The 21,142-nt window shown below is 33.1% G+C and overlaps 3 protein-coding genes across 4 annotated transcripts in view; 1 reads left to right on the top strand and 2 right to left on the bottom strand.

Moving 5' to 3' along the window:
- Positions 1–21,142, bottom strand: part of LOC107622947 (G-type lectin S-receptor-like serine/threonine-protein kinase At1g34300) — a 194,659-nt gene that overhangs the window by 41,177 nt on the left and 132,340 nt on the right. The gene's annotated exons all lie outside the window — the stretch shown is intronic.
- LOC107622527 (annexin-like protein RJ4) lies at positions 7,219–12,158 on the top strand. Its single transcript, XM_016324458.3, has 6 exons — positions 7,219–7,357; positions 8,021–8,166; positions 8,850–9,068; positions 9,366–9,587; positions 10,780–10,869; positions 11,892–12,158. The coding sequence occupies exons 1-6, from the start codon at positions 7,285–7,287 to the stop codon at positions 12,093–12,095; spliced, it is 954 nt and encodes a 317-aa protein (XP_016179944.1). The 5' UTR covers positions 7,219–7,284; the 3' UTR covers positions 12,096–12,158.
- Positions 13,232–19,220, bottom strand: LOC107622525 (integrator complex subunit). Of its 2 annotated transcripts, XM_088486649.1 has the most exons (13): positions 19,081–19,220; positions 18,844–18,968; positions 17,981–18,071; positions 17,490–17,879; positions 17,163–17,377; positions 15,909–16,235; positions 15,568–15,763; positions 15,179–15,271; positions 14,983–15,074; positions 14,579–14,696; positions 14,388–14,473; positions 13,983–14,034; positions 13,232–13,868 (listed from the first exon to the last, which is right to left on the bottom strand). In XM_088486649.1, the coding sequence occupies exons 3-13, from the start codon at positions 17,987–17,989 to the stop codon at positions 13,353–13,355; spliced, it is 2,094 nt and encodes a 697-aa protein (XP_088342775.1). In that variant the 5' UTR covers positions 17,990–18,071; positions 18,844–18,968; positions 19,081–19,220; the 3' UTR covers positions 13,232–13,352. The 2 variants fall into 2 exon arrangements, with proteins under 2 accessions (XP_088342775.1, XP_088342773.1); XM_088486647.1 differs by lacking the exon at positions 19,081–19,220 and having other exon boundaries at positions 18,803–18,942.

The raw sequence follows: 21,142 nt of genomic DNA on the forward strand, positions 1-21,142 counted from the left end.
AACTCACTGTCCTTTTCAACACTTGAAAATGTTCTGGGAAAGACTTGGTTATCACCCTATTGGTATAGTGGAGGCGTCAGGACACAAGGGGGGTATTTGGTTCCTTTCTGCAATACAGGGTGTTCACTGCAAATGGGTTGATGCTTTCGATCAGTGTGTTACAGTTGAGGTTCAGGTAAATAATGTGATTTGGAGGTGCAGTGGTATCTATGGTAGTCCTCAATTTAATACCAGAGTTTTGCTATGGGATTATCTTGTTACTCAGTCTTCGTCTTTCTGCGGGCCATGGATTGTTCTTGGTGATTTTAATGAAGTACTATTCTCTCATGAATCTAAGGGTTGCCTCTTCTCGAGTCATCATGCAGATCGGCTTGCTGCCTCTCTAGGGGATAGTAATCTGTTTGACTTGAAGACTGTTGGAAGACAATTTTCTTGGTACAGAAGGGTTAAAAATGGTGTTGAGGTGGCGAAAAAACTTGACCGGGTTTGTATCAATAGTGGCTGGCTATCTCTATTTCCAGAGGCTTACGCAGAAATTTTAAATAGGCTTCAATCTGATCATTGTCCTATCCTAGTACGCTGTACAGGTCGTCCCCAACCGAAAAAGAATAGACCTTTTCGGTTTATTGCAGCTTGGGCAACTCATCCGGGGTACAGAAATATTGTGAACCAGTCATGGCAGGCTGGCTACAGAGAGATGCACGGCAAGCTTTCAGAAGTGCAGAAGAACTCTTTGGAGTTTAATTCTAAAGTGTTCGGCAATATTTTCGTTAGGAAATGCAAATTGGAGAGACAGATTAATTTCCTTCAGAAGCGACTTGAAGTAATGGAAGATTTGTCTATGCGGCAAAAAGAAAAACAGCTGATTGAGGAATTTAATAACACACTTGTGCAGGAGGAACTTCTATGGTTTCAAAAATCCAGAGAGCAGTGGGTAAAATTTGGGGATAGAAATACCAAGTTCTTTCATGTCCAGACTCTTGTGCGGAGAAAACATAATAAGATTCATGGTCTCTTTCTTCAAGATGGGGTGTGGGAAACGGACCCGGATGTCCTTAGAAGGGAAGCTGAATCCTTCTATAAACGCCTATTCTGCCAGTCGGAGGATGTAGACTTAGGTTGTCTTGGTGATGTGCCACTGCCTTCCCTGAATGATGAAGCCTGTTGTAGCCTCACAGCGCCAGTTACTCTGGAAGAAGTTAAGTCGGCTGTTTTCAGTATGCATTCTTTTAAGGCGCCGGGCCCTGATGGGTTTCAGGCTTTCTTCTTTAAAGAATACTGGAAGATTGTTGGTTTTGATGTTTGGACTATGGTTCGTCATGCGTTCTCTGGTTTGGATATGGATCCAAGGATGATGGAAACTCTTGTGGTTCTTATTCCGAAGGTAGAAAACCCGGTTTCCATGAAGGATTTCCGACCAATTAGTCTCTGTAATGTGGTTTACAAAGTTATAACGAAGGTCCTGGTCAATAGACTTCGTCCCCATCTCAAAGAGATTATTGGGCCCCTTCAAGGAGGGTTTATCCCGGGGAGAGGAACCCCTGACAACATCATTGTAGCACAAGAGGTTCTCCATTTCATGAAGAAGACAAAGTCAAAGAAAGGCACCCTGACCTTTAAGATTGATTTGGAGAAAGCGTACGATAGAGTGGATTGGGGATTTCTGAAACAAACCCTGGTGAGTTTTGGCTTTCCTCCTCCGACAGTCAATCTGATTATGCGTTGTGTCACTGCTTCCTCACTGTCTATCCTCTGGAATGGGGATAGATTAAATAGCTTTACTCCGAGCAGGGGTCTTAGGCAAGGAGATCCTATATCACCGTATCTGTTTGTGTTGTGTATGGAGAGATTGTCCTGTTCTATTAATCAGCAAGTTGATAAGGGCGTGTGGAAGCCAGTTGCGGTTTCTAGAGGGGGTCCAAGAATTTCTCATTTGATGTTTGCCGATGATTTGCTTCTTTTCTGTAAAGCTGAAAAACAGCAAGTTCAAACTGTAATGGTAGCTTTGGAAAATTTCTGCAGAGCCTCTGGGATGAAGGTTAATGTGGAAAAATCTAAAGCGCTATGCTCCAAGAATGTTTCAGCGACAAGAAAAGAGATTTTCACTGGAGTCTCCTCCATCAAATTCGTTCAGAACTTGGGCAAGTATTTAGGGGTGAACCTTAATCACTCTCGGGTGACACGCGCAACTTTTAACGATGTTTTGGACAAGATTCGGGGAAGGCTAGCCAGCTGGAAAGGAATATTGCTTAATAAGGCAGGCAGACTTTGTTTGCTCAACTCGGTAGTGACTGCGATTCCTACTTATCGCATGCAAGTATCTCTCTTCCCTAAAGGGGTAACTAATAAGATAGAATCCATGATGCGAAACTTTCTATGGAAGGGTCAAGCTGATGGTAGAGGCCTGAATCTAGTTAATTGGAAAGTGTTGGTCACTCCTAAGAAGTTTGGAGGTCTGGGAATTAGAGATCCCTTTTGTGCCAATATTGCTCTTCTTGGAAAACTAGTTTGGCAACTTTTTCACCATCCCAACAAGCTATGGGTTCAACTGTTGACGGAGAAATACCATTCTTCTAAGGATGATTGTTTTAGTCGGTCTCGAGGAAGTGGATCTTATGTTTGGAAGAGTATATGTCAAGCTTGGGATATCCTAAAGGACGGTTTTAGTTGGTGCATTGGGGATTTGGAACAGAACTTTTGGTTTTCTAAATGGAGAAGAGAGGGGCGACTGTGTCAGGAGATGGATTATGTTCACATTTCTGATTCGGATCTCAGGATCTTGGACCTTTGGTCATCTGGACAGTGGAACCTTGAGAATATCTATTCTCCTCTGAATCAGTCTCTGCAGAGCAACATTAATTCTTACAACCCAGATGTTCAAGCTGGTTCAGAGGTCGGTTGGTGTTGGACTGGTGCGGCCTCAAAGGTTTATGATGCTCATAGTGGTTATTTATGGCTCAGTAAGAAGATGTTTAGTTGGGAGGATAGGGGTAATTGGCTTTGGCTTTGGCGTCAACATGTTCCGGAAAAGCACAAATTTTTGGCCTGGCTATGTCTTCGGGAGGCTCTTCCTACTGCTGCATTTCGTTTTAGAAGGGGCATTTCGCACACGGATAGTTGTCCACGATGTTTCTCAAGTCAGGAGTCGGTTTTACATTGTATTCGGGATTGTCCAAAAGCCCAACTTGTTTGGCAAGCTTTAGGGATCTCCGATCAACCAGTGGATTTGATGAGTTGGTTCTTACATAATAGCAAACAGCGCCCCTTTAGATTCTTTTCTGGTCTCTGGTGGATTTGGTGTTCGAGAAACAACGAGATCTTTCATCCTCACGAGCATTGGACCACAGATAAGGTGATTGGTATGGCTTTGTCCTTAGAAAAGGAGCTCCGAAATATTTTTGAGTTGCAACGACTATCTATCCCCTCAACCATTAGTGGCTCTTGGATTCCCCCCTCAATGGGTACCTTTAAGATTAATTGTGATGCTAGCTATCCTGGCAGTGGTGCTCGAGTTGGTTTTGCTTGTGTTAGCAGAGATTGGAAGGGAAGGTGGCAACGAGGCTGTCTGGGAACAATTGAGAGTCGTAGCATTTTGTAAGGAGAGTTGTTTGCTATTTGGAGAGGCTTTCTTTTAGCATGGGACTCGGGACAAAGAGACATTATATGTGAGACAGACTGTGTGGAGGCTTTTACTATTGTCAATAATTTACAAGATTGCTCTGGGTTTACTGATCCTTTGGTGTTAAAAATCCGAGATATCATGTCTTGGAAATGGCGTGCTGATCTTCGGTTGATCTTGAGAGATGCAAATACAGTAGCAGATATCATGGCAAAGACTGCAATGAGGACTATTTCTCCCCAAGTGGAGCTTCCATTGCCTTGGAAGGAGTTTGAGAGTAGTATTCAGCGGGACTGCCTTTCTTAAGCAGTTTCTTGTTTTTTTTCTTTCTTAGTTTTTGTTTATTTTTCTTTTAAGTCACAAAAAAAAAATCAACAATTAATAAAAGTTCTTCTTTTTTTGCGCTATAGGCGCCCTCTAAAGATCAATCTTATTGCATTCTACGCGTTTATTTTTTCTTTTTTTGAAGATCACTACTCAAGTACAGCATCTTATTTTATATTTTTGTCGTCGACAGCTGTAGTTTCGCCGCACGCATCTCCTTCTGCGTCACCACGTCAGACGCGTTTTCCTCAACAATTTCATCGGAACTTATCCAAGCTGTGGATTATTGACATTTTCCATCGACCAGAATGCGTATTAAATTACTCTTCCATTTTAACCCATGACAACAATAAAGAAAGCCCACAAATTCAGCCCAATAGAATACATAAATTCAATTATAATTTTAGTCTTTATTATTTTATTTTATAGTATCTCTATTTCTATATATATTTAGTTTTACTTTCATAATAATACAGTTCAATTCAATCAATCCATAATCAGTAAAATTTTCTTATCATGGCATGGGCTTGGCGTCCCCTTGTGCACTCCATTCATTTGTTCCTGTTGATTGCCATTATTAGCATGGTGACTTGTTGGTGGCTATGGCTCCACAAGACGGCATATGCAGTATCACCACCATCTCCCATCCTATGGCTTATCTGTGTCGTTTATATTCTCTTCGCTATCATTGTCTTCCCAGCGACCATCGACACGATGCAATTTTTACGAATCCCCAAATTCACCGGTTCTGTGATTGCGAGAGCTATTTTCTTATTCGCCGTTTCAATTTCCTTTGCCACTCTGATTGCTGCCGCCGCACTTGAACCGCCAACAGTCTCTGCCACTGCCACACTAGCCGCCTATGCAATTGTGATCTTATTTCTCAGTGTCGTGATGATTTCCACTTTCCATGTGGTTCCTGTTGTTGAATTTTTCGTTCCTGATCAGGATTTGGTAGATTATGTCGCATTCACTCTTCCTGCTGGAGCCTTGTTGCTTTCCATATATGTAACGGTTACCGGTGTGCAATTCGCAGCTGCTTCTCACGGCGTAGTTGCTGCTACGACTGAACAAGTACCTGATCCCTTTGAAGTCATTGCTTGTGCTGTAATGGCTTTCTGTTCGGTAATCTTCTCAATGTTCGTAGCTGGCCACCTCCCACTGCCTCTCGAGTATAGTTATCGGGATCACCGTAATCCAATCCGTCAAACTATTAGGTCATGGATTCATTGGTTTAACTCATGGAGTTCAAATATAGGTTTGTTACCATCTATTTATTTATGTTTTTCATCTAAAATATTTTATTATCTATGAATAAGGACCACTTAGGGTTTGTTTGGATGAGCTTTTAAAAAAAGATCTTTTTTTGAGTTATCTTTTTTTAAAAGATCTTATAGAGAAGTAAAAGTAATTTTATGTTTGAATATCTCATGTAAAAATGTCTTTTTATCTATTAATTATATTTGGGTATAACAGTATAAAAATATTTTTTTTTGTTCATTTATTACATGAAAAACATCTTTTTTTTAAGGAAAAAAAGATCTTTTAAAAAAAATGTAAATTACAGCTTCTAAAAAAAAATTTTTTTTTTTATTTTACTAGTGCTTTTACTTTTACTACTAGAAATTTGCCAAACACATTAAAAAATAAAAAAAGATCTTTTTTCGTTGAAAAAAGATCTTTTTTTAACAAAATAATGGCGCCCAAACATCCACTTATACTGCTAGGTTTTGTTTTATAAATATTAAAAAAAAATTGAAGAATTTTTATTAATTGTTGATTGATTGAATTGAATTGTATTATGAAAGTAAAACTAAATATATATATATATATATATATGAATAAAAATAAGATAAGAACAACTAAAAATAAGATAAGATAAAATAATAAAGACTAAAATTATAATTAAATTTATGTATTCTGTTGGGTTGAATTTGTGGGTTACAAAACTTTTTTATTATTGTCATGGACTAAAATAGAAGAGTAGTTTAATAATTCTCTTTGTTATGTGGTTAATTTGATACAAGTTGATTAAAATTTGTGTGCTCTGTTTTGGGTTTTTTTTTGCTTTGTTATTCGGTATTCTTTTTTTTTAAAAAAAAAAAAATCTAAGTGACGATAGATTGTGATGACCAAAGAAATAATACTACCCATGATTAATTGGTTATGCTCATTAATTTTAATTCATGGATATGTGCAGAGTAATTTGACCAATTTGGCTATGCTCATCAGGTATAAAACTTTTGTACAAGGTTAGGAAAAAAAAATCAATTATCATAAACAATGCATATAGGTAATACTAATTTATCAAAAAATTTGGTTTATCAATTTTTTTGTCAAATCAATTTGTTCGATCTAATTATAACAGAAATAACACGGTTTAATCGATTATATATGTTAAAATTTAATTATTAAAAAATATCTTAAAAAAAGACGTTTTAAGAGTTTTTATTTAAATAGCTCCCAAATTAAATTACTAAACCATTAAGGAGACTCTGACAACTCCATTTAGGTTTATACATATGGACATGAGACTGTAAGCATAACACTGATATTATATGAATTTTGTTACGGACCCGGTCATTACGGCCCAATAATGACTCGGTTTAAAGCCTAAATCATCCCTCTCAAATTTAAAATTTTGGCCCCTACTAAATTATCACGTCACTAACCAATGTTCGAATTCAAATATTGATTATATCCCAATCGATTAGAAGATAAGATAAGATGATCAAATTTATATAAAGAAGAGTTATACCAAATACGTTATACACACCTCTAAAACTTTATCATTGAGATCTATTCTAAACTTAAGCGTCGAAGTGTCTTTACAGGTCGTTTTTACCGTTTATCCAATTGCACCAAAAACTATAAAATTTACTAACTCAAAAAATTGTGGATCAAAATATTTCAGGTAACTCACTGAAAAATTTGTACCTTATTATTATATATAATCACCTAAACTTTACTACTATGGACAATCATGTTATTACAAAATCTAGCATATCTTGTTTGACCAGCAACAATGAACTTTCCTCGTAGGATAGAAGCCTGCTGTTATTTATAAATCTATGAATAATATATTTCCTAAACTAATTAGTGCATTAGGCAGATTTATAGATTTCATCGAATGAATGACATTAATTATTCTAAGCTAATAGCAAACGCATAGTAATAGGTTATCAACTTTTTGTATGTTGTCTATGTCTATATTCGTAACTATGAATATATATAGACCGTTTTGCTGATTTGATGAACATACTAACTAATATTATCACATATAAAAAGCAAGAAGCATAGTGTAAAAGACATTATTAATAAGAAATTAAAGACATTAAACCATGGCTACACTCATTGCTCCTACAAACCACTCCCCTCTTGAAGATGCAGAAGCTATCCGAAAGGCCGTCAAAGGTACATGATTTGACCTTCGACTCATTTTAGAATTTAGAATTTATAATTTATAATTTATAATTTATAATTTATGTGAGAAGATTTATTGACAAATTGTAATCCTTTCTCTCTTCTTTTAAAAAAGATTTAATAAAAAATAGAATATAACAAAAAAATAAAAATAATTCGGTGCATAAATATCTTGAGTTAACACAAAATATATATAAAAAAAAAATTATACCAAAATGTGTATTATAACAAAAAGTAAGACAAAAAAAATTATGTATATACAAAAAATAAGAGATAAAATCTTATAATTGAGAATCTTAATTCATTCTTTTAAATTGTATTATTTGTTATCATTAATTCACACATAAGATTTTAAGTTTTTTTTTTTCACATAAATAAATAATAAGAAGAAAAAAATGTTTTTAGAAAGATGGATTCATAGATGAAGGCATGTTAGTTAATTATGTACGGAAATGTTTGGTAACCAAAGAAAATCAGCCAAAAACAGCCATAACTTGCCTTATTTAGCATTCATTAATTATTGCGACAATTAATTAATACTAAATAAGACAAGTTCTCACTGTTTTTTTTTTTCTACCTAGCATTACCCATTTATGTTTGAAAAGTGTGATTTAATAATGTGTAAGAAAGTTAAAAAGAAAATGAAATTGACAGGATGGGGAACTGATGAAAAAGTGATTATAACAATACTTGGTCACAGAGATGCAATTCAAAGGCAAAAAATCAGAGAAGCATATTATGAACTCTTTCAAGAAGATCTCATCAAACGCCTTGAATCAGAGCTCTCCGGTGACTTTGAGGTATATATACAAATTCTACTATTGAAGCTCATTTCATTTCACATAAAGAAGAAATTAAAGCCTCTTTAGTTATTAAAATGTTTTTGATTTTATGATTTTTAGAGATAAATATAATAAAAATTAATACATAAATCAATCATCAATAATAAATACTATAATAAGTATTTTGTTGATCGAATTCCAAAGACTTGTTTAAACTATTTTCTGTCTTTAGAATTTGTAAAAAAGAATATACAATACAGAAGCAAAAACAAAATAAATTTTATTAATTTTTTACTTTTTATGTAATTTTAAAAATAAAAAATTAAGATGGAATCAGAAAAGTAAAAATGCAAAATAAATAGTCTTTAAATTAGGTAATTATTTACATACAAATATTTTCGATCATGTAATAACTAATATATTGGCGTATATTATATTAAAAAGTTTAATAAATATATTAAATTATCTAAAAATTTTAACTATTATTTTCGGTGGGAACTCAGGTGCAATCGATTTTACGTGAAGTTGATAGCTGAGAGCAGTTAAATGATTTAACTAAATTTTTATCGGCTCTTAGCCATCAATTTCACGGTGAAATTGAATGCACCTGAATTTTCACCATTATCTTTGTACGAAAACATTTATGAGTAAATTTTGGATTATTCTTGACATGAGTTTTATGTGGGAACTGTACCAAAAAGAGAGCCATGTACCGGTGGATAGTTGAGCCTTCAGAACGTTATGCATTGTTGGCCAATATAGCCCTCAGGCATGCTGACAGAAACTATGACGTCATCGTCGAAATCGCATGCGCCCTCTCGCCGGAAGAGCTCTTTATCGTAAGGCGCACCTACCATAACCGTTATCATCATTCCTTGGAAGAAGATGTGGCCGCTAATACTAGCGGCCATCTTCGCCAGGCAAGTTTTTTTCTTTTTCTATATAATTTCGTATAATGCATGCATACAGCAGTTTAATATGTTTGACTGAATTACTTAACATAATATATATTACTGTTTTAATTATTATATGGTGAAAATTCAGGTGCAGTCGACTTCATGTAAAGTTGGTAATTAAGGGTCATTAGATGAAAATTTAGTCAAATCAGTCAAACCATCTAACGGCTCTCATCTATCAACTTCACGTGTATATTTATATAAAGATGTTTTTGTGTGAGTAATTTGCTAAGTGATTTTTTTTTTATGAATTTTGAGCAGCTATTGGTTGGGTTGGTGAGCTCATTTAGGTATGGTGGGAATGAGATCAATGTAAAGTTGGCACAAAGTGAAGCAGATATTCTTCATGAGGCCATAAAACTAAAAGATAAGAATGGTAACAAAGATGAAGAAGTTATAAGAATCCTTACAACAAGAAGCAAGATCCAACTTGTTGCAACTTTCAATCGCTATAGAGATGACCATGGAATTGCCATTACCAAGGTACATCTAAACACGGAAAACCTTTTAGCATGTTTTTTTATTTAGGTTATTTTTTTTTTGTCTATGAAAGTAAGACGAGTGATATGTTTAAATATTGTAATTTTTAGTGTTTTTAAAATTGTGTAAGGTACATAAATCAAAATGTCTAAATTTTTAAATTTTTTATTTTTGTTGAGATAGAAATCGAATTATCTGATTTCAGAAATTAAAAGATTCGATTTTAGAAATCGGTATCCTAAATTAGACAGTGTCACATTTAAATTTAACACCCAAATAATTCATAATCCAAAAAAAAAATACCATTGTTGACCAAATATCAAAAATAAAAGGTGTTCTATTTCTTTCTTTATTTTTTATTGTTGGAACCCTATGAAGCACGGACACTTCGCTGAGTTGCCGTGTCCGCGTATCGAACACATTTCAGACACAACACTCACCGACACTTGTCAGATACGCATGTCTGCTGTGTTCAATTATGTCTTAATAAAAAATAAAAAAAATTTGGACACGCTTGGATATACCTAAATACCATCACGTGTCCAATCTTATTCTTAACATATATTATTAAAATGAATTTAGACATAGTATATATTATTATTTATTAAAACAAAAAATATTTTAAATACTTGATATAATTAAAATAAGACATTAAAAATAATTTTAAAAAATAATTTATATTTTAATATCAATAAAATATTAAAATACAATTACGATTTATTCAAAAAATACTTTATATTTTATATATATGTGTGTCCCCCACTTTTCGTGTCTTATAAGATTTTAAAATTCGGGTATCGACGTGTCCCGTATCGTGTCATGTCATATTCCATCTCCGTGTCCATGCATCATACTTCTTGGAACCTAAAGAAAATTATTTCGTTCATTGTATTTTTTTGCCTCATAATATTTGTTATTTGCATGTTCATCATATGTGAAATTTATTATTAAGTTTTATTTATACTCAAATTAATTATCATGTTAGTAAAAATTAAATTAAATTTTGCATTTTTCATATAAGATATTTCTTTTAAATAAGGTTAGTTTGTTAAATTTATTTTTTAAACAATTTTTTATTTTAAATTTCTTAATATGTGTGTATTAAGCCAAAGTGACAACAATGGTAATGGTGAGATCATTGAAAAAGAAAATCAAATAGATTATTTTTTACTTCCCCTTTTCTTCCTTTCTATAGAAATTGTCCGATGAAGCATCTGATGACTTTCACAAGGCAGTGCACATAGCTATTCGCTGCATCCAAGATCATAAGAAATACTATGAAAAGGTGAAAATACTTATTCTTAATTTTTTTAATTCACATATTATTTAACTTTTATATATTATAGAGCATGGCAGCTTTTCAAAGTATTATCTACACCATAATTTTAAATTGCAATTTACAATTATGTTCTAAATTATTTCTTTAGAAAACAGCATATTATCACTTGTGCTTAAAATGAACTATTTTATTCTAAATATGTATAAGAGTTAAGAAAAATGACTAGTAGAATAGAGTGTGAATATAGGGCTGGCAATTCATACCCTACCCGCGGGTACCCAACTCGGTCCAACCCGTTCGAGTGGGGTAGGCTACCCGACCCGCGAGTAGGGTAGGGTACGGTCTGGGTATGCCTGCGGGTATGGTAGGGTACAGGTTTAGGGTATACCTTACCCTACCCTACCTGCACCTCATATATAACACATATTTTATAAAAATTAGGTATATAGTGAAAGAAGTGAGAGTTGAACCTACAACCTCCCTTATGTAATGACTTACAATAAGTGAACAACCACTAAAACTAGTTAGTTAATTTAGTAATTTAAAGCATTAGTGTTTTATTTTTTATGTTATTAATATGTATAAAATTCGAAATGATTGAATTTTATATTTACTTTAAAAAAATTTGATATTTCTGCGGGTAGGATAGGGTTAGGATTGAGAGATTCTCAACCCACGGGTAGGGTTAGGATAGGATCCAAACCCTATCCTACCCATTGCCAGTCCTATGTGTATATATGCTCTGTATTTGTATTTTTTTTATTTTAAAATTTTAAGTCAGTGAAAACAATACTTTTTATTATTTTTTTTATAAAATCTTAAAAATAAAAATACTAAAAATAAAAATAAGAAATACAAATACAAACCAAATGCATTTTTTTTAAGAAACTTAAAGAGTTGTTTACTTTACAATAACTACCTCTCTTTATTACTATTTTGACTATATATTTTTTTTAATTTTCTCCTCTAGAAACATTTGTTTTTAGAAGAATGAAGAAACTTTTATGTTCAATTTTTGAATTATGTAGGTTCTACGAAATGCAATGAAAGGAGGTGGAACCAATGAGGATGCACTGACACGTGTGATTGTGACAAGGGCTGAGAAAGACTTAAATGACATCAAAGAGATTTATTATAAGAGAAACAGTGTTCACTTAGAGGATTCAGTGGCTAAAGAAACTTCAGGAGACTACAAGAAATTTCTCCTAACCTTGATGGGAAAGGAGGACTAATCCAACATATATAACATAGGAAACATTTCAAGTGCACCGGAAAATACCAGTGCACCAGTTGTTTTAACCGTTGATTTCAATTAATATATATTATATATATTTTTTATAATTTAGATTAATGATTAAAACAATTGGAGCACCGGTACTTCCGGTGCACCTGAAATGTTTCCTATAACATAACATGTCATGGCTGAGTCAAATTTATGTTTGAATCTATGCAATCTTGAGTAATATATTTGTTAAGTGTTAGTGTTACTTGGTTTGGTGCTTGTACCCCTTATTAATAATGGAAGCTGTTGGATTAAACTATAATGGTTGCTTCCATTCCATAATAACTTTGACTGATCCTTAATTGTAGGTATTAGTTAGCTAGCTCAAGAATACAATGTGTTTTTCCATGTGAATAAATTGTAGTAATGTTCTAACCAATTTGGGTTGGTCGAGTAATCAGCTCACTCGTCCGTTTAAGTAATCTTGTTACTTGTGCATGCAGTATCTCATTGGCTAACAGCAGACCCTTAAATGGAGTTTCGTCCGCTTAAGTAATCTTGTTACTCGTGCATGCAGCATCTCATTGGCTAATAGCAGACCCTTAAATGGAGTTTCGATCTGTAACGGTCTTTGATCTGTCAGGTTAGATAATACCGTGAAGAACTAAAAAAAAAAATTGTTGTAATGTTTTTTATGGGAGTTATGTCTATCATTAAAATTCAGTGATTTTATATTATATAAATTTGTTTTTACTATTATATTTCTAGACAAATGGCCAAAAATTTTAAAAAAGAGAGTCTAAAAAATCAAACTTTGCCTATTTTGCGTATTCACTTTTTAGATAAGTATTCATATATTCCTAAATGATTAAATTAAATGTACAAATTATTTATCACTTATAAAAAATAATAATATTTCTTTTGTAACTTTTGTTGAAATAATACTATATTTTAAAACTGTCTTTTTCATGTTGTAAAGTTATTTTTATCAATATTTTAATTTTTTTAATAATTTTTAATAAACTACTCTAAATAATACATCTTCACCTTGTTGTCTATATCTCTCTTGAATCCATCGCTCTAGTTGCGTTTGGAATTTGGATTCTATCTATAAAACAAAAATGAGGAGACAAAAGAAATACAAACAGATATTTTTTCAGTCCTAACTCTTAGAAAATACATAAAAGACACAGAACATGGATTAATATTTTCAGTCACAACATGCATTAACATGGATTTTACAAGCACAAGAAGAGAATCGATTATATCAATTACCTTTCAATACACTGTCTAAAGCTTTATAAAGATGGGAAGCCACATTCTCACCAGCAGTAGTAATAACAACACTGCTGGTTCCAATTTCAATCACAGCTTTGTAAGGATCTGCTGTGTGAATCACACACTGTATTTGTGATTCGGAGTTCATTTTCTGATGTTCCACTGATGCATTGATGCCAAAATTTGAAAATGTTGCTAGAAGCTTTTCCAATTCTGGTTTACGAAAACTTACCGAATTCGTTCTTCCATTGGAATTCTTTTCAGTATTATCCAACAGCAGGTGATATCTGGCATTTTCAATGATGAGTTCCCCATTTAGTCTTGCTAGATTGATTTCCTGCTCTTTGAATGCATTCCAATAAAAGTTGGAAGCCAGAGTAGCCGGAATTTTTAACTCCGAACCGTCCTTACACGATACTTTTGAAGTTTCGCCCTCGGCATAATACAGAACAGAGCAAAACTTTTCGCTTGGAAAACTTATATGCGACCTGAACTCCTCAGGGAACTAGAGGATAAGCAAGGAGCAAAATAGAAAACAAGATCATCAGCTTAAAACATTTACAATCCCGAAAAAAATTATGATAAAGCATATAAGCTATAAGTAACATGACCAAATTACCAGAAGAGTTTTTGGTTGCAAAGTTTCCAACAAGGGCCTAACTCTATGCAATCTACAATGTGGAATGAAAATACATAAGATGATAAATACATAATTCAAATTTTAATCTGCATCAAATAAAGAATCATTTAGAAAATTATAGAAATTATAGAGCAGTGAAATTTTGAAAAGGGACCAAAATAGAAGACATGGCTACTGTAATCTTATTCCTTAATTGAAAAAGGAAAAGAAATATGTTCAGGTATGGCTAGCAATATTTCTCTCCCCAATGTTCCTTGGGTCATCATATGACAATTGTAAATTGTTACTTAGCTACATGTTATGCAAAATAATTTATAAGAACAACGAGAGACATAAAAGAATCTACATATTGCAAGAAGTGGCTAATTAAAGACGAAAGCCTACCCTATTCCAGGTTGAAAGTGACACCGAAGAACCTTCATTGCCATTGGCTTGAAAGGTAACAGCGCTAGCTGAGGATTCACCCCGCCCTGCCAAGAGCAAATTCATCACAAACATTGGTCAAAGCCATTCCTACTTCGGGAAAAGAAGGAAACTTTAACGAACATATACACTGTGTGGAGAGCATATATCACCTCAAGGATCAGTAATGATTTTGGATCTTTGTGCCAACGTTGAAGCAGATGAACAACAGGACCGAGACGCAGACTCCAGTGAGAACAAAACACAATGCATGGTTCCCGTGAATGCATCCTAAGTAGTACATCAAAATATGTCAGAATGTGCATGCAAAAGTTGTTCAGCAAAATTATCCATAACTTTGCACAATTTGTTAAAATTAAACCCTCTTCAATCTTTTGAGGCTATTGAAGAAACTCAAACTAAGTTGGAAAAGCAAAGAAAAAGAATCTGCAAATATCCACACAACTTTGCATATATCAACTACAAGTTGACACCAAAGTTTGGAAATACATTATTGCAGTCATAAACAACTGCATAATTGATTGAAGAGAAATGAGAATGAAGCAAAAAATCTTACCAAAATTTTTCTGAGTGAATATTAGGAAGCACGTGAATCTTTTTATCCTCCAATAACTTAACATGGTCAAACAATGGTTCCCCATCAAAGAGCTGTAACACCAATTAAAGTAGATTAAAATCAAACAAAATGCGAAAATATTTAAATACAAATATCCAAGTGCAATAAACAAAATCATAATTCCAACAGTCTGTACCCTTTCTTGCCGCTGTCTACTAAGCCATTCTGGCACAATGTTAAGGTATGCCAATAAATCTTCAGCTACTGAAGAAATGATATAAATTGGGACCTGCAGCGAGGAAAGAACCAAAGTAGTAGTTAGTGAGCAGACATCTATGATTCTGATACCAGATTTGTATTATATTAGAAACTGTCTGTACTTTAATCTCAAAAAACATTTTAGTTAGTTATCTAACATTGACATCCCATTCTGTCCCACAATCCCACCACAAGAAAAAAATTCAATGAAAACGATAAAATTTGAAACAATGTGCACTGGTAGGCAATAATGTGGATGAATAGGATTAGCATTTTTTACAACAAAACACAACAATGTCAATAGAGAACTTGTTAAAGGAAGGATACCTTCATAGCTGAAGCATCGATTGCTTTAGAAACTTCCTCCAAAAGCTGCAGAAAAATTCCAAATTGGTTGATTGGAATGAAAACTGAACCACCACCTTTTATGGACTCTATAGCGCAAGAGCATATGAAAGCTAACTTTTCCATTTCTTCCGAATCCTCTTTGGCGTTATGGTAGAGTCCAACCAAACCATGAGAACTGTAGCAATAATCCACACAAAAGTCAATCTTAACAGCAGGAATTTCCATTACTCACTAAAAGATGTTGATTTTCTAAATAAGTATAAATCATGTTTCTAGTTATGACGTAGTTTTAAGGAAATCTGAATATCAAGATCATATACCTCATAAGCAGTTTATCTGCAAGTTGAACAGATTCATTCTCCTCGTCCTCAACATCTTCGGTAGAATTCAAGGTTGAGAAATCAGAGTAAATCAATGCATCAGTCCCCTGTAAACTTTGGTAATCAAAAGCCGCCACTTGAGAAGAAATGAAGCTGGAGTTTGAAAGATAACCAACATCTCCCTTAGGACTATCTAGAATCCAATTACAACTGCCCATTTCTACACCAGAGCTGAAAGCTTTTATAACTAATATGCCATTGTAGCAAACTTCCTCCGCATATTTAAGTTTTTGAATCTTTAGTACACAATCATTGACATCAGCTTCACTGTAAATTTCCACATATGAAAACATGAACCAAAAAATTGCTTTGACTTGACTTGAAACAATAACTGGACTGGCACTAACAACACTCAAGCAATATATATAATACAGACAGAATTGCAAACACACATAACAAATAACTGATATAGTCCCTTAACTGATATAGTCGCTAATGAGAGTTATTTCCACTCATCTCTGCCCATGTTGGGTTTGGGGGAACTCTCCCTTGTTTTTAAATTTTTAATAAGCAACCTCAAGCATCTAATAGGTTAATCAAGTTTAAAAGCCAGGGCTGAAGTGGCCAACCCCATACATTTGAGCACAGGAACATGTTACATTTGCTGGAAAAATTTGCCTTGTGCTCTGAACCAATTAATGTAATATTCCCACATCTATTTCAGAAGTAATTTTTGAGATATAAATAGTTGTTAATGCAAACACTTTAACAGGTAATAAGATTCATATATACAAAATTACAAATTAATATTAACATTAATATAAATGCACACAGTCCAAAGTAATTGTTATGATCTTCCAATTATAATAATCGAGAACTATTGAAATATATATCTCAACTTTGGCAATCTCAGTCTACTACTCTTCCTTGATATCTGCCGGTCATATTTTGTACTCAAACTTACGGAATTTCTATTTGTACCCAACAAAAAATTATGGATCTTCTTGAACACACAGTTAGTGTTTGAATTGTTTAAAATGACATACTTTATAAGTTTAACTTTCAAATAATTATAATTATAATTGCAATTATGTAACATACTGATACCCTTTCATATCCATACAACATTGATTTATAATTTATCAATCACAAATGTTATCACTCATACCGTGATATTGCATTAGTTTTGGGTAAAGAATCTTCAGTCTTTGCAAGTTAAAATCATAAATGTAGACTACAAGAAGTGCAGATTACCTGTATAAGGGCCTCAAACCACCCAACTCCGTTCCATCTTTGCCCAATATTATCTCTCTCAATACAGAAGGAATCTTCTCAACTTCTTCCTGCCTCAGCCATACAGGGAAATCAGTTTCCGTTGGTCCATAGAATTGTTTTAATTCCTTATGCATTGATACAAGATCCCTCATCACTAGCTCACCCAGTCTTGCTGATACTTCGGTTGCGTAAATCTATTCAATTGAAACAATACACTAGGTAGATAAAATCTAGAGACTATGATCGGTGATGATAAGGCTGGTCTCCAATAACAAGAAATAAATCTCACAGCAATAAGAGCACTACCTTAGCCGAGAATCCCTTCATCTGAGTAAGAAAAGGCAATCCTAAAATACCCATTGGACTGGAGATTAGTACAACATCAATGAAAGAGGGATTCCATAGGTGCAAGTTCATAACAGTCTTGTACCATGGTTCAGCAAAAATTAAGGTTTTATTTTCTGGTTGGTTTTCAATTTTCTGCCTCTTCGCAGGCACAGCCATTGAACCAACATCATTGTTTGCATCCACTTTATCTTCTTCTAATGATGGCAATGCATAAAAAGCAGTAGTTACCGGGGAGAATGGTGTGAGAGCAGAAAGGTCTAGTGGGCAATCCAATAGGATCTTAATTCCACCTAAGTTTAGGATGTGACATGGTGGGAAGTGCGATCCCCTACCTTTGCTCAAACATGTCTACAAAAGCACAATAACAAAACCAAAAAATTAAAACCCAGGAAAATTTTTTATCATATACAATTAAAATGCAAAAAAGAAAGGGTACATAAAGAACTCACAAACTCCATTGTTAATAGGTCTCTCCGAAAGGAAATAGTGGTTTGTGGCTATGGGAAGCAAAAAATGAACAGAAATTTACAGCGAAATCACCTGCAAATACACTTCAAACAATCAGTTTGTAATCAAGAGAAATTCACTTGATGAATGAAATTAGCGTCAAATGAAAAAACACCTCATAAATAGGTTGAACCGAACAGAACTAAACTTATATAATTTAATTCATTTTTTTAATCTGTTTTATCAAAAAATAAAATAGCGTGTCATTCTCCTTGCAACTGTGTCAGGTAACCCAGTCTCAGACAAGTTGATCAGGTTGAGTAGCATTAATGTTTCTGGATTATGGACAGAATCTCAAAATTTTCAAAGGGAGTATGAGGACTCTTATAAAATTCTACAAATTTATAAGGTGGATCCTATAAGTGTCTAGTTTATCCCTCAACCATATAAAGCACCAAACAACATAAGGCAGCTACAGAAACATCTTATTAAGCTAAAATCATCATCATGGACCATCATAATAAAGCCTCTTTGCTGTCCAAAATTCTTAGCTGCAACAAAACCCCTTTAATAACATCTCATTCATTGTAATGGATATATCAACAATCCAGCAGCAAGAACTCAATCTCTCAGTTCTTAGACGAAACTCATACATTTTCCTCCCAAAAATCTAGCAGGAATAACATTAGCTGTTTTCTTTCCGAAAGTTTCTGCAGCAACCACATAATATCATGGCATCTAAAAGCAGCTTTAACCTCTTTCCGACTAACTATATAACTAAAACCTTTCTCATAGGAATTTTATCAAACACTTAGCATGCATACCTTAAACTTAGCTTAGATAGGCCCCTTCAAAAATCTCTCACCTCTAGCTTGACTTAAACTAAGTAGCGAGCTGACATTCCACTTCTTTTTGGCTTGTGAATGAAGCTCCGATCGATGGTGAAGATAAAGAAGAGTGATTTTCTCGGATGAGCTTAATAGTGGAGTTCTGCGAATCATCATCAGAAGAAGAGTGATAAATGAAGAAGATAAAGTGGAGGCACTGTAAAGTTCAAGAATAGAGAACAGAGAGTGGAGCATTCAGTTTTGGGCAAACTAACATAGAAGCCAACTCCATCGCCGACCACCACGCCAAAATCGGAGCACCGGAAGCCACGATTTTATATTTTTATCCGCCTGCTTCACCGGAAGTGTAAATTTATGTTTTTTTTTTTTTTCCATGGCTTCCTTTCAGACTTCTGTTGGGCTTTTGGCTCTGTTCCAAACTTTTGAAAAAAAAAAATAGCCCTCTGCGTTTGTTTCTAATAACAGGACAAGATACTGTGACAACAGAATAGGATAAGACACTAATAGGCAGAGATACAAAATTTTGTGTTCTTGTATTCTGTTTGGTGATAAACTAAAAATTATGAAAATTCAATTTATTCTCATTTTTTTATTCAAAAAATTTGAGATAAAAAATATAACAATAAAAAATATAATTATAAAAAATTAACAAAAATAATGAAAGAAAAAATAAAAAATAAATTGTATCCCTTGTCTGTGTTCTTTCTATCAAGATGAACACAAAATACACTAATTCAATATCTCTAGATGCATTATCTCTATTTAGTGTCCTATTTCTATAAACAAACGTAACCTTAAAAACGAGTAAAATCTCATTCTGACTCATTGTTCAAAATGACAATGCGGTCTTTAATCACTAACTTTTTTTCTGGGTCTCCGGTAAGAGAAACTTTCCACTTAGAATTAATGGATTGTGTTTACGTGTAACTTAATTGATTATGTGTCAAGAAACTATTTTTAAAGAAAATTTTTTTCATATAATGTCAACAATACACTATAATAAAATAAAAAAATAAACCTCTAAAATTTTTTAATAAGACACTTACATTTTGTTTGGATGAAAAATGGAAAATAAAAGGAAAGAAAATGAGAAAAAAGAAAATAGAAGGAAAGAAAATGAAAGAAAAAGTTGATTTTTTTTTATGTTGTTTGGATGAAGAGAAAATAGATGAAAAGAAAATAGGAGAAAATTTTTCTTTTGTTTGGATAGAAAGAAAAGTAAGAAGAAAGAAAATCATAACTAAATGAAATTACATTGACATCCTTTTCTATATTATATATAAATAATACTATATCAATGTATTTTTATCATTGTTTCTATAAAGGGTAAATATATCTTTTACCATTGTTTATACTTTTTTAACCAATTTTCATCTCATGTCCGAGAAAAAAATTTTCCATTGCCTCCGTACCACTTTTATGTTTTCCTTCCTATTTTCTATCTTAATCCAAACAGAAAAAAAAGTTAATTTTTCATTCATTTTCCATCCTTACGTTTTCCTTCCACCCAATTTCCTTTAAACCAAACAATGCATTAAATTCTTAACTAATTATAACTACAAAAACATATCCAAAATACACCATTCTGACCAAAAAAAAAATATTAAACCATAGTAATACAAATAACCTTAAATTTTAACAAACTATTGTACCTACTGCTGGACTGATTATTGGCTTTAGTTGGTGACAACTTTAATTTCTTGCTTCTTTTTCTTAAATTGCAGAAATTTTATTTGATTAAATATGTAAAAATTAGTTGGTTTTAAATAGTGTTATCTTTATCATTTTAATTGATGGACAATGTAAATATGAAATATTAATTTGGCCTTAAAGAATTTTTAAATAATGATCAATTATGATATTAGGCCAGACTTAATTATGTACAATGCTTGATCAATGATTTTTGTAGAATCTGCTATTTAAAAGAAGTTTGTAGATGAAATGAACGAAAAAAGTTTAAAGCCTAATAAAATCATTTTCAATAGATGAATATTATAAGGATGAGAATATAAAATTTGTATTGAAGATGAAGAAAAGAATGATAGAAGAAAAACTAAACTTGATAAGGTAATTTTTGTTGGCTATGCTTAGTTTGTTAGATTATTTAAGTGACATACTATTCCAAATTTGATCATTAGTAATGTTGTGTATGCAGCAGGTTAGATTCATTGAACATATAGTGATACTACTATAGCTAAAGTGCTGGTATACAATTATGCACGTGCACATAACAGAAAGAATTTAATTTTAAAACATTATTATAGTATAAAATAATTTTATGTATGTATCTAATTATGTAATATTATATTAATAAAA

The sequence above is a fragment of the Arachis ipaensis genome, chromosome B10 (genome assembly GCF_059453495.1).
Source record: "Arachis ipaensis isolate K30076 ecotype BB chromosome B10, ASM5945349v1, whole genome shotgun sequence".
In the NCBI taxonomy this organism is placed as follows: Eukaryota; Viridiplantae; Streptophyta; class Magnoliopsida; order Fabales; family Fabaceae; genus Arachis; species Arachis ipaensis.